Source organism: Octopus bimaculoides, chromosome 10 (assembly GCF_046866305.1).
Source record: "Octopus bimaculoides isolate indiv1 chromosome 10, ASM4686630v1, whole genome shotgun sequence".
NCBI lineage: Eukaryota > Metazoa > Mollusca > Cephalopoda > Octopoda > Octopodidae > Octopus > Octopus bimaculoides.
Genome location: NC_142937.1, coordinates 30,250,626 through 30,274,248, shown reverse-complemented (window position 1 = coordinate 30,274,248; position 23,623 = coordinate 30,250,626). Strand labels below are relative to the sequence as shown.

Below are 23,623 nucleotides of genomic sequence, written 5' to 3'. Positions count from 1 at the left end.
TTTCTCACTTTGACGGACCTTTATTTAAGGAGGAATTTATTTAAGGAAAAATTTGAATATGAACCAGACTTAGAGACGATGTTTTTGGTGTTTACTTTTTGCTCTTTACCTTTTACCCTGAAGATGTGTAAGGCAATTTATTTATTTAACTTGAATTTAAGAGTTAAATATAATTTTATACAGAAATGTCGACATAGGAATAAATTTCAATGATAATGGATATTAGCGTCACAACTCTCATTAAAATTTTTGCGATATATATATATATATATATATATATATATATATATATATATATATTTACACACACACCACAAACACGCAAATACAGTCGTTGTCTTCCCCTCCCCCTCTCACTCCCATACAACACCCAATCCCAAACGCTAGTCTTCCATTCACATTCCTCCCCTCTCCCCCATACCACCACTTACATTCCTACACGCACTCTCACACGTGATACGTATATTATATATGCATGAAAGGAGATAGAAATACTCGCTAACAGAGGCAGACACATTTAGAACTTGTTTGAAGCAGTTGACATATTTGTTCTGATAGGTTTGTTCACCATGGACTACGAAGAAGTGATTGGAACAATTGGAGGATGTGGTCTTTATCAGAAACTGATGCTAGCTTTCCTCTTCTCTTCAACCATTATGGATGGTTTACAAATTGGAAGCATGATATTTATTGTACCTGAATTAGATTACAGGTAAGTTTATAATAATGATTTCCACGTATTATTATTTATTCCAGGTGGGTGGTTGAAATGGTGGCGCTTCGACCAAAAATTCCTTAAAACATTTTTTTCCTTTGTTGTTTGGGATTAAAAACCTTTCTTACTCCCCCACCACCATCATGAGTTTACGATACCTGAAATTTTTACACTTGATTTTATCGACCTTTTGAGCTCATCCCTGCATTTTCTCTTTCCATAATTCCTTGAAGGGTCATGGGGGAAGAGTGCTCAGGTACCTCACCCATAGGGTCCTATCAGAAGCAACTTCTTAAATCTCTTTCTCACACACCTAGTTATATACTTGAAGAGGGAAGCTCAACAAGGAGATCCCGCTATAATTAGAGCCCTATTTTTTGTCTCCTTTTTAAAAACCCCTTCAGGCATCAATAAATAAAATACTAAGGATGTAACGTCATTGATCTTGATCAAGGGTTCCCTCATCCCTCCCTCCAGAAATCCTGTTTGGTTTTATATTGCTGAAAGCTGCCTTCGTTATTTTATTTATATATATATATAAATATATATATATATATATGTATATATATATATATATATATATATATATATATATATATATATATATATATATATATATATGCATGTCTCTGTGTCCATGTTTTATTGCCAAACTGCTAGGTTACAGGAGTGTAAACAAACCAACACTGGTTGTCAAGCAGTGGTGATTAACTAGTACAAACATATGCACACAGACACACACACAAATGATAGACTTCTACAGGGTGCCACACTGTGGGACTGAACCTGAAGTCACGTGGTTGCCAAGTGAGTTTCTTAACCACACAGCCATAACTGTGTTGCATTCTGTAAAATAATGAGCACCAAATGTAGTTAGAGTCAACGACAGGTTGGTTCTTTCGTTACCAAACCGCCCAAAGCCGCCCGAAAAAAATTTTGGTTCATGTGACCAAGCCGCCCAAAACCGCCCGTAATCACCTATTCATATTTAAATGAGAATATCTGAGCAAATCTCATTAGTACATTCGTGAAAACACGTGATTATTTGTGTAAACAGTTCAGCTATAGTTTTGTACGACGATCAACATGTTTTTTTAATTTTGTGAATTTTGGGAGATTTTTTTCCAAATTTGTTCCTGTTGTGTTTTCAAAATTTGTAATCCTGACAAAAAAATGGATACGAATTTTATTCTGTCAAGCAGCGAGTCAGAATTCGAAGTATTTTCCGTTGAAGACCTTGATAAATCTAACTCTGTAACCGAAAAAAAAAAAGCACGTGGTATTTGATAATGAATCTGAGGTTTCATTTTCCGAAAATGAAAGCAGTGAATCCGAGAGCTCCGATGATAGCGATAAAGAGAATGAATTAGTACCTGAATGGAGTGAAAAATTAAAAACTCCTTTCAGTGATTTTTCTGAAGAAACTGGACCAAGTCACAGTCTTACCCAGGAGAGTAAAGCTTTAGACTATTTCTTTTTGCTTTTTCCGATGTGCCTATTTGAATTGATTACGGCGGAAACAAACCGTTACGCTAAATGTAAACAAAGCGTAAAAAAGGATAGTTTGAGGTTTCCCATAAACTTGAATGAAATTAAAGCATATTTTGCCATAAATATTATCATGGGCATTAGAAAGTTACCTAGAATAACAAATTACTGGAGTAGTGATGAACCCTTTGGCGACGAATATGTCTCGAGTATAATGACGAGGATACGGTTTTTAAAATTGACTCAATATCTACATGTAAGAGACACGAGCAGTACACCAGTACGTGGAAAACCAGACTTTGATCCCTTATTTAAAATAAGACCCCTCATTGACTTGTGTTCAAAGCACATATAAAACAGTTTATAGATAAGGATATGGTGGGCTATAAAGGCTGAGTGCGTTTTCAACAGTATATGCCAGGAAAGCGCACAAAATGGGGGATCAAAGTTTGGAAAAGATTTGTGAATCAAATACTGGGTACTGCTCTGGATTTTAATTTTATACTGGCAAAAGAGACAGTAATAAATCCAGTAATGTGCACAACTCTTCTATAATAATATTTTGTTGTATACCCAATTGAATATTAGCTAATAACCCATTTTCTATAGCGATGTTTGAACAAAAATTTAAATAATTTTATATTTTGTTGAATTTACCTGTATTTACCTGTAATTAAAGTCACTTTGTGACAAAAATTTTGGTATAGAATTGGTTGAGAACCTTTCGTTAATTTATCTTCCAAAAATCACATTAATATGTTGATAAATAAAAAAGTTAGAGTTGTTTAATGAAACCAGCCTAAATTTATGATTATGTTAGAAATTAATTGAAACACATAAGGGGTGTAATTTGGTTAGAAATATGGTAACGAAAGGGTTAGCAAAGAGTTCCAGAGGTGGTCGAACCTCCAGTAGCGAGTCAACAACCCGAATGGATGGATGGATAGATGTCTGGATAGCAGAAGGTATTTTGGTACATTAGTAATTTTTTAGAATCTGTGCTTTCTCTTCTGGATTCGGTCTTTAGAATTTATTTTGACCGATGACAATATCATAAAGAAATACATATAAATGTGTATGTGTATATATATATTATATATAATATATATGTGTATATATATATATATATATATATATATATATATATATATATATATATATATATATATATATATATACGCGCAAACACACACATAACATTGCAATGGAATCTGTCCTTTGCCATTCCTGCCCAAGGGCTAAAACTTACGATCACTACTAGCATGTATTATAACTGAGAAAAAAAGGGTTAATTTAACAAGAGACCCTTTGAAAAATACCCTGACGAGACACATCTATACCAAGGTATGCACCACAGTAAGTTGCACAGTATCCCCCCATGAGGGATCGATGTATGATGGGTCTGAATGATCATTGTGACCAATAAAGTTTTATCATATATTCTAGCTCTATCATTTATTATTATATATATTGAATGGCACGTAAATAGCACCATGTGAGCGTGATCGTTACCAGCGTCGCCTTGCTGGCACTTGTGCCGGTGGCACGTGAAAAAACATTCGAGCGAGGTCGTTGCCAGTGCCACTGGACTGGCTTCTGTGCAGGTGGCATGTAAAAAACACCATTTTGAGCTTGGCCGTTGCCAGTACCGCCCGACTGCCTCCCCCCCCCCCCCGTGCCGGTAGCACGTAAAAGCACCCACTACACACTCGGAGTGGTTGGCGTTAGGAAGGGCATCCAGGTGTAGAAACTCTGCCAGATCAAATTGGAACCTGGTGCAGCCTTCTGGTGCGCCAGTCCTCAGTCAGATCATCCAACCCATGCTAGCATGGAAGGCGGACGTTAAACGATGACGATGATGATGATGATGAAAGTTACAGATAAGGAAATATTTTTATTCTCAAACGCAGGATAATGCTAATAATATATTTTTCAGAAAAATCTGTTGGTGGCCAGTCATGAAACTCGAACTCACATCCCTGTGATTACGCGTCAAGTTCTTTACCATTAAGCTAAACTGCTCCAATGACAAATTCTTCTGCAAATTTAGGATATATAAATCTAGCTTTATAAGACGCTAACGTACGTTAAATGCAACTTACGTTGAAATATATATATAGTTGAATTTAATAACTGTATATGTGAATTTAAGATTTGTATATTAAATATGTGTATCAAATTTATTTGCATCATAGTTAGTTTTTAAGATATAAATACAAATAAATGATTTCTTAAGAAAAACTCCATAGAAGACTCAAAAACCTTCATATGTTTTGATTCTAGTCATTTGGTAATACATTATTCAAAACATTTGGGAATGAACTGAATAAATATAAGGGCCTCTTCCAGAAGGAGGGACACAATGTGAAAGTTACTCCGCCAGGAGATGTGACCCACAGAGGAGAACTTTGTTTTTTAAAGCGTATATCGTAAAAAATTTTAAAATCGATATGGCCTCGAAGGAGGCAATAGAAAAGTGCCTGCAGCCTATATGGAAGGACATCACCAGGGGGGAAAAGTTCGCCTCTGTAGAAGTGAGATTCGTCACGGAAGAAAAAGCCAAGCAGCATTCCACCTCCCCGCTCAAGTCGTGAAGGTAGGAGAAATACCACCAGGTGTGGATGTTGCCTGGCTTATGGCGGCATTGACATTGGACTTGGAGGACAAAATAACGATCCTCCAGGTCACAAATTCTACCAACAAAATTGGCAGGGACAGGGATTAGAAATGTTAAGCAGTAGTTACTGCTGAAATCAGACTGAGTGGACTGCAGGTTTTTTCACACACACACACACCCACCAAATGGCTAGGAGGAGTTTATTTCTCCATGCCAACGTGGAGGGGGAGGAGTTGCAGTTCAGGCTCAGGAAAAATCTGGAATTTGAGGTAAGAATTGTTCTTGTAAACCCGAAGAGCAGGTTGGTTGTCCTTGACGTGAAGCACAGCAGCGGTAAGTCCTTCAGGTTTGCAGCTGTCTTTGCTCCTTGCGAAGCAGGGCACTCTGACTATTTCAGAAGCCTAGAGAATTTTCTAGGAACGTCCCATACTTTAGTATTGTTAGGTTTTAACACAATCTGCGATGTATGCATAGATTGTGTTGGTTCAAACCCGGGTAGGAGAGGAAACCCTTGTCTTAGCGGTCTGATAAGTCGTTTTCAGCTGGCAGACCAATTCAGACTGGATCACTCTGACGTCCCATTGTGGACATGGGCGAATAACGATCTTATCTAGACAGGATTGTTGTTAGAATTAAAGATGAGAACATTGTTGTCCACAACATCATATTGTCAACTATAGTGATCATAAATTTGTGACCTGTAGGTTTGACTTAGATAGTATGTGTAGAGAGAGACCCGGTTATTGGAAGCTAAACCGGTCACTTTTGGCCTTTGAATCCTACAGGAACCGGATTAGGCAGTCAGTGATGAGGGTATTAATTGGTACCGTCATTAACGACAAATGGTGGTGCACTCTCAAAAGACCCATTAAATTTGAGTCCTTCAGATTTAGTAAGGAGCTAGTCAATAATAGAAATAGAATAGAAAGGGTTTAGTTAAGGCTCTAGAAGCGGCAATGAGGTCAGGATCTGCATCTAGAGTTTTAGATGCGAGGTTGGCACTCGACGAACATCTCAAAGCTAAACACGAAGGATGCATTGTCAGAGCTAAGTTATGTGCAATGGAACAAGAGGCAATCAACGTTGCCGGATGGGCCCGTGTGTTAGAGACCCAACGTGGCAATAATGCAAAAATAAGGTCTTGAGGAGAATGAACCTGAGCATTTCACCCAGCTTTTCTGGAGTGGCGGTGGGCTGGAGCGTAGAGATGACCTCGCAGACTTTGCCGCGGTTACGGGGGCGGGAAGCAGAAAGTTGTGAAGAGCAGGTCACAGCTGCGGAGGTGGAGAAGGCATTGTTGAACTGCAGCGGGGACAAGTCGCCGGGACTAGATGATCTGTCTTATAGTACACTAGATACGTAGATACATTCACCCATGCATACAAAACACGCAGACGGGCACACATGGATAGGAAGGGGAGAGAGTTCGCTGAATTATTATTTTATTGTGTTGTATCTGGAAAATGTAAATTTGGTGCAGTGACAATGTCTTGAGATCTTCTCAGTATGCTTGTTTACCAAGTTTTCGTTACTTAACAGAATGTACAAGGCTTCCTCAAAGCACAAGTCACATATACTGGCTAACATATTATTAGGGTGTGCATCTTTTATTATTGACCATTCTGTTTCATATTTTACTTTTCTTTCTTTTAATCTCCATATTATGTCTGCTAGTGATGTTGTGTGTCTTTGGCTTGCCATTTGGAAAGAGGAGACATGATGGCGATAACGGACCTTGAATTGGTTTTCGGAGACAAAATTTACATATCGCCCGAGGAAACACAAATAGATCTCATAATGCAGAGAAACAGTTGCATAATTAAGTACCTGCACACCTGAAGAATTACGTTGCATAGAAACAATTGTAATGATTGGAAATAAGTGTCCAACTGTACTCTTTCTTGTTGATCCCAAATTATTTCAATTATATATATATATATATATACACATGCACACATACACACACACACACATATATATATATATATATATATATATATATATATATATATATATATATATATATATATATATATATATATATATATATATATATATATATACATATATATGTACATATATATATATACATATACATACACACATACCCACACGCATACATATATACACACATATATGATGTGCTTCTTTCAGTCTCCATCTACCAAATCCACTCACAAAGCTTTGGTCAGCCATATGGCCCTAGTAGAAAGCATTTGCCCAAGGTGCTGCCAAGTGGGACTGAACCTAAGACGAAATGGTTGAGAAGCAAGCTTCTTATCCAGATAACCAAACTTGTGTCTTAATTATAACATTTGAATACAATGAAACAGATAAAGAAAAAGAAAGTAAAAAGTGGTGGGGGAGGGGTAACGCTACAGGAGATGTAATTAAATTTAAATGAAAAATCAAAGAAACCTATTTTATATATTTTCCTAGGTGTGCTATTCCTGGTTACGACAACGACACGTATAAAATCCAAAGCGAAATCCATAAGGAACTGATCAAAGAATATATTCCAAAGAGTGAGGTTGAAGTGGAGGAGGTTTATGAAAAATGTTTGATATATTCCAATACCACAGAAAATGGAAATCGAACTACACAGAAGTGCAGCTCTTGGGTCTATGATAAAACCAACACGCACACCTCAATCACCACTGAGGTAAGGTTATTTTGAAAGTCACACGCCACATACAAGCTAATCTATCTATCCTTCTATCTACCTGCCAAGCTATTTACCTCTCCACCTAACAATCCCTCTATCTATTTATTTATCTATCTATCTATCTATCTATCTATCTATCTATCTATCTATCTATCTATCTATCTATCTATCTATCTATCTATCCATATACACACATATGTATCTATTATAGATACATACATATATATATACATATGCACATACATACACACACATATATATATATATATTTATAATAGGAGAAGGGATACAATATCCAGGCAGACACCGAATTTCTCTAAAATGCTAGGACTGGTTCCTTCAGATGGTGCATTTTATGGTAAACAGTTTATTTGTTGGCTATATAGAGTGTAAAGTACAATAAGGAGAATGAAGAATTTGAACATTCAAACTTTATGTTTAATTCCAGTTAATTTATTCATAATAATTATCCGACATGTGTTTCAATCGTATTAATTGTATATTGTTATATATTTATATGCAGTGATTTATGCATTATTAGTACGATCTCGTCGGGGTATATAAGTACGATATTGTTTGAATAAGAGTTTTCATCCGTTATTAATTTGAATTAAACTTGATAGTATTATAAAAGTATGGCCTTCCATCGATGAGCTGTTTTACTCAACAGACTCTTTGAGTAAAATTCAGCAACAACAGCAGTAGCAGTGTTTGTTGAAGTTGGCAAATTTCCTTGGTCAGTTGGGAAGCGGTTATTTATAGAATACTTTCGTTTGAAGGATTCTCGATACTTTATAGTCACGCGGATTTTTGATGAATTTCAGAGTTGATTATATTATTCGAATGTTTGTGAAGTTTATTAATAATAGTAGTCGATAATTACTAGGCACCACGTGGTTATTAAAAGAAGTACTCAGTTGTATTCTTAATTTTTATAATTTATTATTATTATTATTAAGTAGTTTTATTTTTATAGCGTGCTTTCACTTCACTACCGAGCGCAGCTCTGTGTGCCTTGGGTATGTGCTGTGGTTTGCTGTGATGCTCTTATGGTTACTGTATTGAAAGTGTTTTGCGTAGGATGTGTGCAGTGCCCAGTAGTGCTATTTTCTGTATGTTATATATATTTGTAAGTCCTGGTGTTTTGTTATGTATTTCTCTGAATATTTTTTTTATTATACCTAAGGCGCCTACTATGATAGGAATTGTTTCTGTTTTTAGATTCCACATTCGATTTACCTCTATTTCCAGGTCTTTGTATTTTGAAAGTTTCTCCATTTCTTTTAGAGAAACGTTGTCATCTGCTGGTATTGATGCATCAATTAGAAAGCATTTTTCTCTTTCATGATCTCTGACAACTATATCTGGTCTATTGGCCTTAATTTCTCTATCTGTGTGTATTGGCATATCCCAGAGTATGGTTGCTTTCTTGTTTTCTGTGGCCTTTTCTGACGTGTGTCTATACCATCTTTTTTCTGTTTTTATTTCATAGTGTAGCCAGGACTGGGCAGCCAGAGATAATATGATTTATTGTCTCTTGTCCATCGCCACACATTCTACAGTTACTTATGTTTCTTTTCATTATATGTTTTTGGTAATTTCTGGTGAGGAGGCTTTGGTCCTGTGCAGCAATTAAAAATTCTTCAGTCTCTGCTTTGACTCCTGAGCTTCTCAACCATTGCTGGGAATTTTCTCTGTCTATTTCTTTTGCATTTAGTTTAGCCCAGTATTTACCATGTAGGGGCTTTTCTTGCCATCGTTTTATCATGGTCCGTTGCTGTTCTAGTTTTAGTTTGGATTTCATTTGTTTTATAGCTTTTGTTATTTCTTCTTCTTCTTCTTCTTGGGTGGTGCATCCTAGATCCTGTCATTATTTTTCTTGTTTTCCTGTCTATTTTCGTTAGTTCGTTTAGTGTCCAGTTAAGGATATTGTAGCTGTAACTTATAACTGGGACGGCTAAAGGGATTTTGCATCAGCCGCAGATTTGGTCTGTGGCACTCAGCAGGTTGTCCCGCATGAATTCTCGGTTGCCCTCTATGTCACAAGTTTGTATCCCCTCCTCCCTCTCATCAAATTTCTCAATTAGAATCTCCCTAAATTTCTGACCATATGAAGGGTCTTTAAACTTCCAAATCCTTCTTTTCATCTGCTTCTAGGGAACCTTCTGGTTTGGAGTCTAACATAACTAATGACTAGTCTATGCTGGGTAGGGGGTACATTCTTCACCAGGGAGGGTCTTTGTATTTAAGAGCAACCATGCATTCCGCTGTTTGGTGAGAATGTAATCAATCAGTCACCTGATTGATAGGTTATCAGGTAACTGGCTGGCTTCCTGAGGCTGGTGTTGTAGATCAATAGGTTATTCGCATCACAGAACTGTAGTAGCCTTGTAACTTCTTCGTTTCGGGGACCAATTCCATGGACACCATGAAAGATACCAGTCTGCCATCTGACAGGCCCATTGAAATCCCCAACCACAAAGATGAGATCATTGTCACTTGTCTTTGAGGTAGCCTGCAGAAGAATATTATAAAAATGGTCCTTCTGTTCATTTGGTAGGCCTGCTTGTGGGGCATATACTATTCTGCAAGACTAGCCTGAGCATAATCACTCTATTGCACACTTTGACCTTATCCACCCATTTCTCAGCAAGAAGTAGGCCCACACCACCTTCCCCGTCATTGTTGCCTTTCCAGAAACTTTTATATCTACGTGTCTTACCTGTGAGGAACCTGGCTGAAGCCCCTCTCCACCTTAACTCTTGGATGCAGCAGCTTAAATCGACACGCCTCCGTTCAAGCATCTCAACAACCTCGTTTGATCTACCTTTCAATGTGCCTACATTGACAGTGCCAACTCTGAAAACTGAGAAAGGGACATGAGAAGGAACTTGGGAATAATAGTTTTTCGGCACCCGAAAAGAAGGTTTCAGTGATCGTTTGATAACAACACATCAGCTGTTCTCGCTTTGACCCATCATCTTTCAAACATGTTAAAACTGTTGCTCCTATTGGGGTGAGTGTAATGTAAGCTTTAATATTCTTGTTGCATGCAGTGGTGTGGGCGATTGTTGATGGCGGGGAAGGAGGGACAAAGGTATGCAAGTCTTCAGGTACAGAAGAGAAATTACCAAATAAAAACAAATGTGAAATATCATGATTAGAGGATATCATGACTTGCGAATTATGCTACTTAATCTCGAGCAACGGTGGGTATGCCTGCTAGTACGTATAAATATGTGTATGTATATTTACATATATATATGTGTACATGTTTACACATCATGTGTGTGTGTGTGAAAGAGAGAGAGAGAGAAAGAGAGAAAGTGAGTGCATATGTATAAAGTTGTTAGCTATGATCATGAAAAACATTCAAGTTGTTAATGGAAAGAAGTACATTTAATCTCTTCAAATCTTGAATATTGAATATTTCTCAATCATATAAAAGTTATTAATTTCGCTTTGGTTGTCACAGACGACATTGTGATTAACAGCTTTTATAATACAAACATTGAAATGTTATATGAAAAAAGTATTCATAACTTGTTGCTGTATGAATCCATACAATTTCATGGCGTCTGCATTTTATAAAAAGGGGTCGTTGTAATATTTAACCTTCGACCTATTTCTTTTCACTCGTTGCTCAATATAATTTTGCTTCAGACTTTGCAAGCGTCATAGATAAGCATTTCCCTCATAACCAAAAATATCCTTTATCTTTTATCTTTTACTGGTTTCAGTCATTAGACTGTGGCCATGCTAGGGCGTTGCTTGAAGAATTCTACTTGAGCGAACAATTCCAATAGTTATTGTTTTTCTATAAAGCTTGGAATTTAATCTATTGCTTACTTGTGCTTTAAATACGCCAACATCGGTTGACAAATAGTGGTGGGGAACACACACACACACACACACACACACACACACACACACACACACACATATATGGGGCTGGCAAGATTGAAGCAATCTCTAGTATAACCAGCCGAAATTGAAAAGATAATCTGGAACTCGACTGAAGAAAGAAAACTCCGAATGACCCGTCCTTGTTTTTCTGCATCGTCTGTCTGGATGTTTTGTTGTCCCCCCTTTTTTTTTTGTATCATTTAACCGTTTGGATGTTTTGTGTTCTTGTCCCATTTTTCGTATTCGGTCTTTGCATTGAGAAAGTGTGGTGTGTTAGTCTTGAAGACAGGCAAAATCAAATGTATGACGGGCTAACGATACCGTCGGGGAAGGTTATGAAACAGATAGAAGAGATGGGCTATAAGTACTTGCGGATTTTAGAAATGGATAAATTGATGGAGATAGAAATGATAGAAAAATTTAAGATGGAGTACTTGTGCACACTGAGACTGATCCTTAAGTCGAAATTAAACGGACGGAATAAGATCGAAGTTATCAACACCTGGGCAGTTTCACTCCTTAGATATGAAGCAGGGGTAATCGCATGGACAGTAGACGGACTAAACAACTTAGACAGAAGGACAAGGAAGTTGCTAACTAGATATGGGTCATTCCACCCAAAAAGTGTCACAGACAGACTGTAAGTACCAAGAAAAAGAGGGAGAAGAGGACTTATTGGATGCGAACACAGCATTAGAGCAGAAGAAAACAACATAGCATGGTATATAAAAAAAATTCCACGGAACGGCTATTATTATTAGAAGAAGGTCAGGCTTGTGTAGGATGAAAGATTGCAAAGATAAAGAACTGTACAAGAAAGTGAAAACGAATGAAAAAGAAAATAGGTGGGTAAAGAAAACAATGCATGGTCAATTTCATAGAGATATTGAAGATATGACAGACAGAGAAGAAAGATGGCTGTGGATGACTCAAAATGATCTATAACCGGAAATGGAGGCTCTAATCTGTGCTTCCCAAGAGCAAGCACTAAGAACAAGCTACATAAAATAGAGAATAGACAACATATCAGAAAGTGATAAGAGCAGAATCTGTGAACAAAACGGTGAAACCGTATGGCATATTACCAGCCAATGTACGCCACTAACCCAGAAAGAATATAAGAGACGTCACGACAATATAGCCAGGCTTGTCCATTCGACACTGCAACAAGTATGGACTTGACAGAGCAAAAGATTGGTATGACCACAAACCTGAAGGCATCGTCAAAAATAGAAATGCAAAGATCCTATGGAATTTTATGATTCAGTGCGACCATGAGATAGGGAATAGGAAGCCGGACATAGTCTTAATTGTGAAAGAAAACAAACTATGCTGGATCATAGATATAGCATGCCCAGCTGACAACAAAGCATGCGATAAGGAAGAAAGAAAAGTCGAGAGATATGACAGGTTAGCTTGGAAAGTAAAGCAGTTGTGGTCGATGAAAAAGGTAGCAGTAGTACCAATAATTGTCGGAGCCCTGGGAACAGTGAGCAAAATTCTCGAGAAGTACGTGGAACAAATAGGGGCTGCAATAAGGGCGGAGCACTTGCAGAAAACAGCACTGCTTGGAGCCGCTCGAATACTCCGGAAGCTGCTCGAAAAATAAGAGGTGTTACCTTAGTTCACTGGTAGTGAACAGCTGACACTGTAGTACATCTCCAGCGTTAGAAGTTGTGCAAAGGCAATAATAATAATAATAATAATAATAAAAATATGACCCAACTGGACAACGGCGAACAAACAAAAAATTGAGTAACTCTGAAAGACTGGAATATATACAATATCCTGTGAGTATTTAAAATTCCCTTCAAAATAAGTTAAGAAATTTACATGTATACAGTTTTCAAAGACACAAACTATGATATCCACAACTGTTGTGAACACTCATCCTTATATATATATACAATACAATATATACAACACAATATATACAATATATACAACACAATATATACATATCCTGTGAGTATCTAAAATTCCCTTCAAAATAAGTTAAGAAATTTACATATCTACAGTTTTAAAACACACAAACTTTGATATCCACCACTGTTGTAAACACTCATCCTTGAGTATCCGAAAAAGTAAAAAAGTAAACATACATTTTTTTTTTTTTTTAATTCTAAAAACATTAGTTTTCTCTGTGTGGACATACAAAAGACCATCTTCGGTGAATCTTAAAGCTTTCTGTGAAAATTTGACTCTTCTTGTTTTTTCTTTCCTTTCTCCCCGAGTATTCAGAAATGTAAACATCTTTTTTTATTGCAAAAACACAACTGTTTTCTCTAACTGGACATACAAAAGAACATCTCTAGAAAAGTCAACTTTAATTTCTACAATATTATCTTTATTTTCTCCCTGACTAGCCGAAATGTGCAATAACAGAAATGCACGTGGAATAATAATAATAAATTCTCTCTGGTCGAACACACCTTCTCTATTCACAAATAATACAGAACAGAGTAAGTCGGCCCGTCCTTAATTTTTCTTAAGGTCAAGGTCACTGTTGCTATTGTTTGCTGCTAGTAGTAGTAAACATTTGAACTCTTTTTGACCGATCCCATCCCATTCCACTCAAAAAACGGAGAAAAAAAATACATGAGCCGCTCTTACTACTACTACTGCTACTACTACTGGTGCTGCTATTACTGCTACTACTACTGCTGTTGCTGCTACTGCTGCTGCCACTACTACTACTGCTGCTGCTACCACTACTGCGCTGCTGCTGCTACCTCTGCTGCTGCTGCTACCACTGCTGCTGCTGCTGTCACTACTACTGATATTACTACCACTGCTGCTGTTGCTGTTACTACTGCTGTTGCCACCGCTGCTGCTGCTACTACTGTTACCGCTGCTGCAGCTGCTGCTGCTGCTACTACTGCCACTGGTACTGCTGATATGCTGTTACCACTGCTGCTGCTGATAGTGATGTTGTTGCTACTACTACAACTACTGGTGGTGGTGGTGGTGGTGATGCTGCTGCTAATGGTGAATATATTTGTAAAATAAAATTTTTTTTTAAAAATGAAACTTTAATTATAATTTAACTTTACTTTAAAAAAAAAAGAATTCAAGCAGTACACCAAATCACTTGTCCAATGGTTATAATGGAAGCGCGCCAGTCAGGAATCTGTCAGCCTGACGACGAAAAATTTTCAAATGGCAGAATATCTTCCCCGAATACGAACCTGGAAGGTCACTTAGACGGGATTTGTCCCAAATTAAACCCCCAAAGTTCACCACCACAACGACCACAAAATCAAAATTGTAAAAGAACTAAATGGAACCGAGAAGAATATAAATAAGTAATATACGCTTATTACTTTGCATTAAGTAGGCCAACCCAAGAGAAACACACCGCAAACTCCTACAGAATTTGGAGGAGCCGGAATCCAGCTAGCAGACCAAATCTAGACGAAAACAGATTAGCAACTGTTAGAAGAGATATCCTCAGAAATACCAGACTCACAGATGCAGAATTGACCTCTATTAAAAAAGCGGTAGAGAATGACCTAAATATAAGTCAGGAAAGAAATAATGAAGCAGAGGAGAGGAACGTTGGACCACAAGCATTGACTGAAAGGCGACCATCTGCCGAAACCACTCAAGAGCCCGAAGAAAAAGGAGAATATAATGACCCTAGGGAAAACAGCCAAGAAAATGATGCCGAAACAGAATTTGAAGACCACATATTTGCTGAACAACACAAAAAATCTATCACTGAAATGAAGCAGGAAGTTCTGAATGAGCTTGCAGTTGTAAGGCATACAAATATGAATGATAGGGAACCACTCCATAAACTCCCAAATGCACACCAACATAAAACACAAATAAAAATTGGCAACTGTGTTACACAAGAGATCATACAACAACTAAAACCCGATCTTAATAAGTTAAATGAAATTATCTACTCTGTTGCTAAGGTAATTGAAAGACGCTGTTTAACACCCAAAAAACCAACAATACCAAATTCGAAAAGAAAATCAAACTGGAGGAGTAGAATTGAAACTGAGATTGAATCGTTGCGAAGGGAGATATCAATATTAACTGAGCTAATCTCTGGAAATGATATAAAATCAAGAAAAAGCAGGAAGATTGTGAGGAAATATGGACTCTCAACAAGAGAAGAACTAATGTCAGCGAATGAAACACTGAAACAGAAAGTTCAAGCGAAGGCTCAGAGAATACGCAGATTTGAGAAAAGAATCAGATTCTACAGGCAAAATAAGATGTTCAAATCCAATGCTAAATCATTTTACAGGGAAATAGGGAAAGAAAAAATAACCATTGAAAACCCACCCCCAATGGAAGAAGTTGAAAACTTCTGGAAAGGGATCTGGAGTGATGAGAAACCATACAATGAAAATGCAGACTCGATCAAACGCACCCAAGATGCCTACAAAAATCTACAAGAACAGGTATGGGAAGACATCTCAGTCGCTGACCCAAGGAGGGCACTAACGAAGGCTCATAAGTGGAAATCCCCTGGTACTGATACAGTACCAAATTTCTGGCTCTCATCACTCTCGTCCGCACACAAAATCTTAGTAGTACTATTTAATAGTATTATGAAAGACCCAGAAAAAACTCCCCATTGGATGGCAAATGGTATTACTTACCTCCTCCCGAAAAATAACGAAACCAAAGATCCAAAGAACTACCGGCCTATAACATGTTTGTCTACTACCTATAAGATTTTGACATCTATTCTAGTGGAGAAAACATATACGTTTATGGAAGAGAATAACCTCTTTCCCACTGAACAAAAAGGATGCAGACGAGGCTCATACGGATGCAAAGATCAGCTCTTAATTAATCGCATGATCCTTGAGAACTGCCATAACAAGCGCAGAAATCTCAGCTCTTCATGGATTGATTATAAAAAAGCCTTTGACAGCATACCACATTCGTAGATTCTGAAATCGCTGGACATTTTCAAAATTTCTCCTGTGATTTCAGATTTTTTAAAGTATAATATGTCCCTATGGAACACAAAGCTGCAATTATATCATTCTAATGGAGTATTGCACTCAAACAATATTAGCATAAACTGTGGCATTTTCCAGGGTGACTCGCTCTCACCACTAATTTTCTGCATAGCACTGATACCACTCTCAAGTGAACTGAATAGAACAGGGTATGGCTATAAAATTGACAACAAGAAAATAAGCCATCTATTTTATATGGATGATTTAAAGCTATATGGCAAAGATGATGAAGAGCTTCAGGGACTATTACATACTGTGAAAGGATTCAGTGATGATATCAGGGTGGAGTTTGGCCTTGAAAAGTGTGCCAAAGCCACTTTTAAGAAAGGGAAACTAGTAAAGTTATGTTCAATAGAATTAGATGTCGAAACAGTAATAAAAGAACTTGAGCAGGAACAAACATATAAATACCTAGGAATAAATGAAGGCTCTGGTATCCAGCATGCAAGCATGAAAGAGAAGGTTAGGAAGGAATGTTATAGAAGAGTTCGAGCAGTTCTGAAGTCTGAGCTGAATGCTTATAATAAGCATTAGCCATAAATTCCTTAGCAGTCCCAGTTGTTCTTTATAGCTTCAATGTGCTTAACTGGAATACCAGTGAAATAGTCAGAATTGATAGAAAAATCCGCAGGCTACTGACTTGTAATAAGATGCACCATCCAAAGGCAGACGTGGATCGTCTTTTACCTCCTCGGGGAGGTCGAGGCTTGATCCAGCTTGAACTTACGTACAAAACCACCATAATCGGACTGGCCAAATACCTTGAAACAACCAACGATTGGATGCTGAAGCTTGTTGAAAAACATGAAAGACCGAAAAGACTTCACTCTATTCTGAAAGAGAGCAAAAAATTCGCTACCGAACTCTTAGATACCCACCAGCTTGATCAGGTTGAAGGAAATGCGCCAACTGCTGCTGCAAAGAAAATAAAATTAATTGCAAAGACAAAAGCACATGAAAAATTAGCTAGCAGATGGGAACAGAAACCTCTGCATGGCAAGTATGTGGCTCGTAGCAAACAAGCTGATGTCGACCAGAAACGCACGCATCAGTGGTTACGAAGTTCAGGGCTAAAAGCAGAGAGTGAAGGTTTCATATTGGCTGCTCAAGACCAAAGCTTATTAACCCGGAACTACCAAGCCAATGTGATAAAAAATGGAGCTGACCCAAAATGCCGATTTTGTAACGATGCGATTGAAACTATAGACCATCTAATCTCAGGGTGTAGAGTGTTAGCACCCGTAGAATATAAAGCAAGACATGACAGAGTTGGCCAGTATTTACAGCATTATAAAATCAAAAGCGCTGACAAATGGTATAAACACCATCCTGAAGCTGTGACTGAGGGAGAAAATGTATCGATTCTCTGGGACTTCGCCGTACATACCGACAAGACTATAAAAGCTAATAAACCGGATATTATCATAAAAGATCAGACAAAGAAGACGTGTTTATTAATTGACATGAGTATTCCCTGTGATCATAATATAGCGGCGAAAGAATTTGACAAGATCAGTAAATATAAAGACTTGCTAATAGAAATTGAAAAAATGTGGCACCTCAAGGCGACTACCATACCAGTGATTGTAGGATCTCTAGGAATGATAAAAAAAGGTACTGAAATCTATTTGAAAATGATACCAGGCTTACCATCTCTACAGGAGGTGCAAAAAATCGTGCTAACTGGAACGACTCATGTACTAAGAAGAGCATTATCGCTGTGAAAACAACATCCATTCACAATTTTTTTTTTTTTTTTTTCTTAAATACATGTTTTACCTATGAATTTGCGTGTGTAAATTGGGAATGCATACAACGTTTCTCTGCCCTAGGTGTACGGAAAACACTCGGCGAGAAATGGGAAAAAATTTGAAGAAAGAAGAAAAAAAATACATAGTAATAATAATGCCCGGATGCAGTACCAGGCAGTGGCTCTCATGGCTTCTGATCTTAATTGATTGGAAGTGTTATCATGTACATTGTTTTGTCTTGGTATAAAAGATGGGCTACAGCAAATATTCTGCTTAATACCACAGATTTGCTTGTCAGTTGTTTGACCTTAACCAGTTGAGCATGTCCCTTGGTGGCTGACGATATGTGCATCTCTGATCATGAGCAGAAGTAGTAGGGGAGCATCATAGCCATGTGTTGAGAGGAATTTTGGGGGATTTGAATAATTCACCTTTGGAAACATGGGTGTTTTGCTCAACATCCTTAAACAAACCTTATTCAAGGACCTTTTGAGTGGGATGGGCTACTCGACCTGAAGAAAATTCTAACTGGGCCCCCACCTGCGAGGTCATGCGCTGTTTATCTTGATATGAGATCACCATGTCACGCACATATGGTTGTGATGCATGTGCCTGGTGTACCCTTATTAGATGGGTAGTCACGATGGGTATAATGGACTTCGTATATTTTAACCCAGTCTCACTTTGATGGCATGCACTGTTCTATCACTCAATAATAATAATAATAATAATAATAATAATAATAATAATAATAATAATAATAATAATAATAATAATAATAACAATAATAATAATTATTATTATTATATTTGTACATCAGTCAAATCGGATTAATCCCATCAAGGAAAATGTTTCAAATCAATCCAAAAATGTTGTTATGCACATTTTTTGGTAACGAAAATTTTTAGGAGGTTGTTCAAAGCGTTTTCATTGCCCCTGCACCATCAAATTTTAGAAACTGTACACGCACTATGCCCTGCAATAGTAGCTCCTTTCCTATTATACAATCGATTCTGGGAGTGTTACATGACCGTTGTTCCTACAAAAAGTCCTTTGAATACAAACTGACTATGAAAGGGGTTTCCCAGAAACAGTGTTTCTACAATTCCAAAACATAAAATTATTATTATCAAAATTATAAAAGGTATACATTAAATAATTCTCATATTTCTCATTGCAGCTGAATCTCGTTTGCGATAAAGCAATTCTGGCAAGGCACACCTTTACCTTTTTCTTCATGGGCTACCTTTTTGCTATGATCATTTGTGGAATTTTATCAGACAGGTAAGTTTGGTGTGCCATATCTGCACATATTATATATTATAAGTCAGCTGCTAGAATAAAAATAGCCTAGGGAAAGTTCAGAGAGCTCTTACCTCTGCTGGCGACAAAGGGACTCTAACTCAGAGTAAAAGGCAGACTTTATGACGCATGTGTACGAACAGCCATGCTACATGGCAGTGAAACATGGGCTGTGACTGCTGAGGACATGCGTAAGCTTGCAAGAAACGAAGCCAGTATGCTCCGATGGACGTGTAATGTCAGTGTGCATACTCGACAGAGTGTAAGTACCTTGAGAGAAAAGTTAGACCTAAGAAGCATCAGATGTGGTGTGCAAGAGAGACGATTGCGCTGGTATGGACATGTGGCAATAATGCATGAGGATAGCTGTGTGAAAAAGTGCCACACCCTAGCAGTTGAGGGAACCTGTGGAAGAGGTAGAGCCAGGAAGACCTGGGATGAGGTGGTGAAGCACGACCTTCGAACTTTAGGACTCCCCGAGGCAATGACCAGTGACCGAGACCTTTGGAAATATGCAGTACGTGAGAAGTCCCAGCAAGGCAAGTGAGATCATAATCTGTGATCTCTGTCAGAAGTGTAGCCAGTTCACTAATCCATATCTTTACTTCATTGGACACTAAAAACCCTGCTTGTGAAGACCTGTTGAGGCAAGTGAATTTAGAATTTGAAATTTGAAATCTGAAATCGAAATCGAAGCGAATCCGACGACTGGCACCCATGCCAACCTCTCCTTCATTGAACACTAAACTCTGCTTGCGAAGACCTGTTGGGGCAAGTGAAATCGTAATTGAACCATACTCGATGACTGGCGCCTGCGCCAGTGGAATACTAACAGCACTGTCAAGCGTGTTCATTGCTAGAGCAGCTGTCTGGCTTCCGTGCTAGTGGCCCGTAAATAGCACCATTTCAGCGTAATCGCTACCAGCATTGCCTTCTAGCACTTGTGCTGGTGGCACGTTAGAAAATCATTCGAGCGAGGTCATTGCCAGTGCCGCTGAACTGGCTCCCGTGCAGGTAGCACGTAAAAAATACCTTTTTGAGCGTGGCCGTTGCCAATACCGTGTGACTGGCCCTCGTGCCGGTGGGACGTAAAAGGTACCCACTACACTCTCGGAGTGGTTGGCGTTAGGAAGGGCATCCAGCTGTAGAAATTCTGCCAGATCAGATTGGAGCCTGGTGCAGCCTTCTGGCTCACCAGTTCTCAGTCAAACCGTCCAACCCATGCCAGCATGGAAAGTGGACATTAAACGATGATGATGATGGTATACAGTAATACTTCACATTACTAGAACTCGCTTTACGAGACCCCCGGGTTTACACGTTTTATTTTTCTATCACAAGATCCAAATTTTAAACAACGTGCAAAAGTTTCTTTTACCGTAACAAATGTTTCTGCGTGTTACCAAGAAATCTATAGAGAGCAAAAAAGCTTCTAAACAAACAACTCTAGACTTGTCCCCTATTATAACAATGCCCTAGATTATAGTGGCTTCAAAGATAGGTTAATCTATAATCTATAATCCTTCTAATGAGAATCAAAATAAATAGATTTAATGGCATCAAAGTTAAAGTAATACAAAACCCCTCTAGTATTAATCAGAATAATAAGGATAAGAAACCTAAAAATAAGCCAATGAAAATTAGATGGTTTTCCCCTCCTTTTTCCTTTAGTATAAAAACTAACATAGATAAAACATTCCTGTCTCTCCTAGATAAACAGTTTCCAGCCACTCACAGATACAGGAAAATATTTAATAGGCGTTCTGTGAAAAAATCATATAGTTCCTGCCCCAATATGAAGAATATCATGACATGTGGTCAATACCAAAAGCCTAAATCCAGTTGCAATTGTGGCGACCCAGGATTCTGGCCACTTGACCAATGATGTATGATTAAATCTATGAATTATGAGACAGAAGTTACTGCAACCCTGAATAATAATACAACGGATAAGAGGACCTATATTGGATTATGTGAAGGTGAATTTTAAAATTGCTATGCCAATCCAATAGCCTCCTTCCTACATGGAGAGAAAAGTAAAGCTGCTAAGTTGGCTAGCTACGTATGGAGTTTGAAAGATAACGAAGCACTAGATGTGATTAAATGGAAAGTAATTGAGAAATCCATACCTTATGTCAATGGATTGAATAAATGTAGGCTTTGTTTGGTTGAAAGAGCGCCGATCTTGTTCAGATCTAAGATTCCTAACTCTCTACTGAACTCAGAAACTTTTAGTGGTTGCAAGCATTTCTATAAATATATTTTGAAGAATTGGAAAATTCTGCCTATTCCTGATTAACTTCATATCTTTCCAGCCTTTTCATTTAAGGTCTAAGGAGAATAGCTCTTTTAATTTTTACTTTTTATTTTTACATTTTAGTTTTCGTTTTCCGTTTTTCATTTTCCATTTTTTACTTTCTACGTTTTTTTTATATACAGTTTTTTGCCTTTCTTCTACTACTCAATTTTTTTAGTTCTTTGTCATTTGTGGTTCGCGCCCAAAGTGCATGTTTGAGTATTTCTCATTGTGTTAAACTATTAGTAGCGCTTAAAGGGCACATGTATTGTGTCCTTTAAGTAAATAATATTTATCTCTCACCAGATGGACTACTTGCTTTGCTGAAATTTCTATCAGTACATTATATATATTCTTTTAATTGCTTCAGCCATTTAGCTTTGTCCGTGCTGGAACGCTGCCTTGATTGTTTTTTTAATTAAAAACAAATCGACCCCAGGACTAATTTTTTAAAATTCTGCTTCTTATTCTATTGGTCTCTTTTGCTGATGAATTTATTTATTTATTTATTTATTTACTTATGAATTTAATCAGATGAATTTTAAGTTTGTCACTTTAATCTTTTTCAGATTTGGTCGGAAGAAAGTGATAATTGTGTGTTTATTTTTGCAAGGGTCAACTGGAATAGCAATGGCTTTAATCTCCAATATTTATACCATATATGGGTTACGTTTTATCACTGCTGTTGGTGGTGCTGGATCCTACGTTCCTTCGGTTGTCTTTGGTAAGCAAACAACAATAAAATACTATAAATGTCCACTTTTAAATTTGAATGCAAAGTAAACGCTATTTGCCAACATAATGTGGGCTGTCCTGAAAGGGACGATGTTATTGTTGTTTTAGCCCAAAGAAACATCGTTTCTAGCTAGTTATACGACACACTATCTGTCTCCTTGGTTGCTGAACTCTCTGTTCAAAGATATAAGGACACAGAGCTTTTGTGTCGTATAGCCAGCTAGAAACGATGTTTTTAAGAGTTAAAACAGCAGTACCATCGTCCCTTTCAGGACAGCCACATTATGTTGGAAAATAGCATTTGCTGCTTCAATGTCTTCTTGGCTCTGCCTCATCCACAGCTTCCCTTCACAGTTTATATACATCACATGACCAGTGAAGTTTCTTCTCCTGCACACTGCAACTGATGCCTTTTATACCCAATTTTTCGCTTAAGACATTTTCACCCTTTTGTATGTACACACTGACATTGCACATCCAGCAGAGCCTACTAGCTTCATTTCTTTCAAGCCTTTGCATGTCCTCTGTTTTTACACACAAGCATCATACAATCTGCCTTTCACTCTGAGAGAGAGGCCCTTTGTAACCAACAAAGGTAGCAGCCCTCTGAACTTTACCCAGATCATTCATATTCTAGCAACTGCCCTTTCAGAGTTTCCTCCTCCATTGCTAACTTAGATAATGGAAACTATCAACTATTTCTAAGGACATTTGGGTGTATCTCTTTCCTTTTAAATTCTCAATGTTTATAATACCTGTGCATCTGCCACACACAAAGACTAATTTCTCTGTTAACCATAAGTGGTCTACTTCTAGCAAATTGGATGTCCAATTAGTGTTCATCCCTCTTATATGTATGTTATATATATATATATATATATATATATATATATATATATATATATATATATATATATATATATATATATATATATATATATATATATATATATATATACATATGGAACAAAGAAGTGTGTTCCTCTGCAGGAAAGAATATAGGATAGGTGGTTTGGGGAGGTGAAAGTGCATCCGAGTCTTAAAATATGTAAATATAAAAAAAAGTTTAGGAAAAATTGATGGTACAAGGGAAACTTCAGGAAACCATGCTTAAACGGTCAAATGTTCATACAAACAATTAGATATTTTGAAGTTTTTAA

At 37.5% G+C, this 23,623-nt stretch overlaps 1 protein-coding gene across 1 annotated transcript in view; it reads left to right on the top strand.

The window, feature by feature from the left end:
* The first annotated feature begins 506 nt into the window (after positions 1-506).
* The window catches only part of LOC149133498 (organic cation transporter-like protein), a 42,682-nt gene continuing 19,565 nt past the window's right edge, over positions 507-23,623 (top strand). The window contains exons 1-4 of the mRNA XM_089358482.1: positions 507-712; positions 7,260-7,482; positions 19,311-19,414; positions 22,298-22,452. Of these exons, the coding sequence (XP_089214608.1) occupies positions 570-712; positions 7,260-7,482; positions 19,311-19,414; positions 22,298-22,452 (625 nt within the window). The 5' untranslated portion in view covers positions 507-569. The remainder of the gene's footprint in view (positions 713-7,259; positions 7,483-19,310; positions 19,415-22,297; positions 22,453-23,623) is intronic.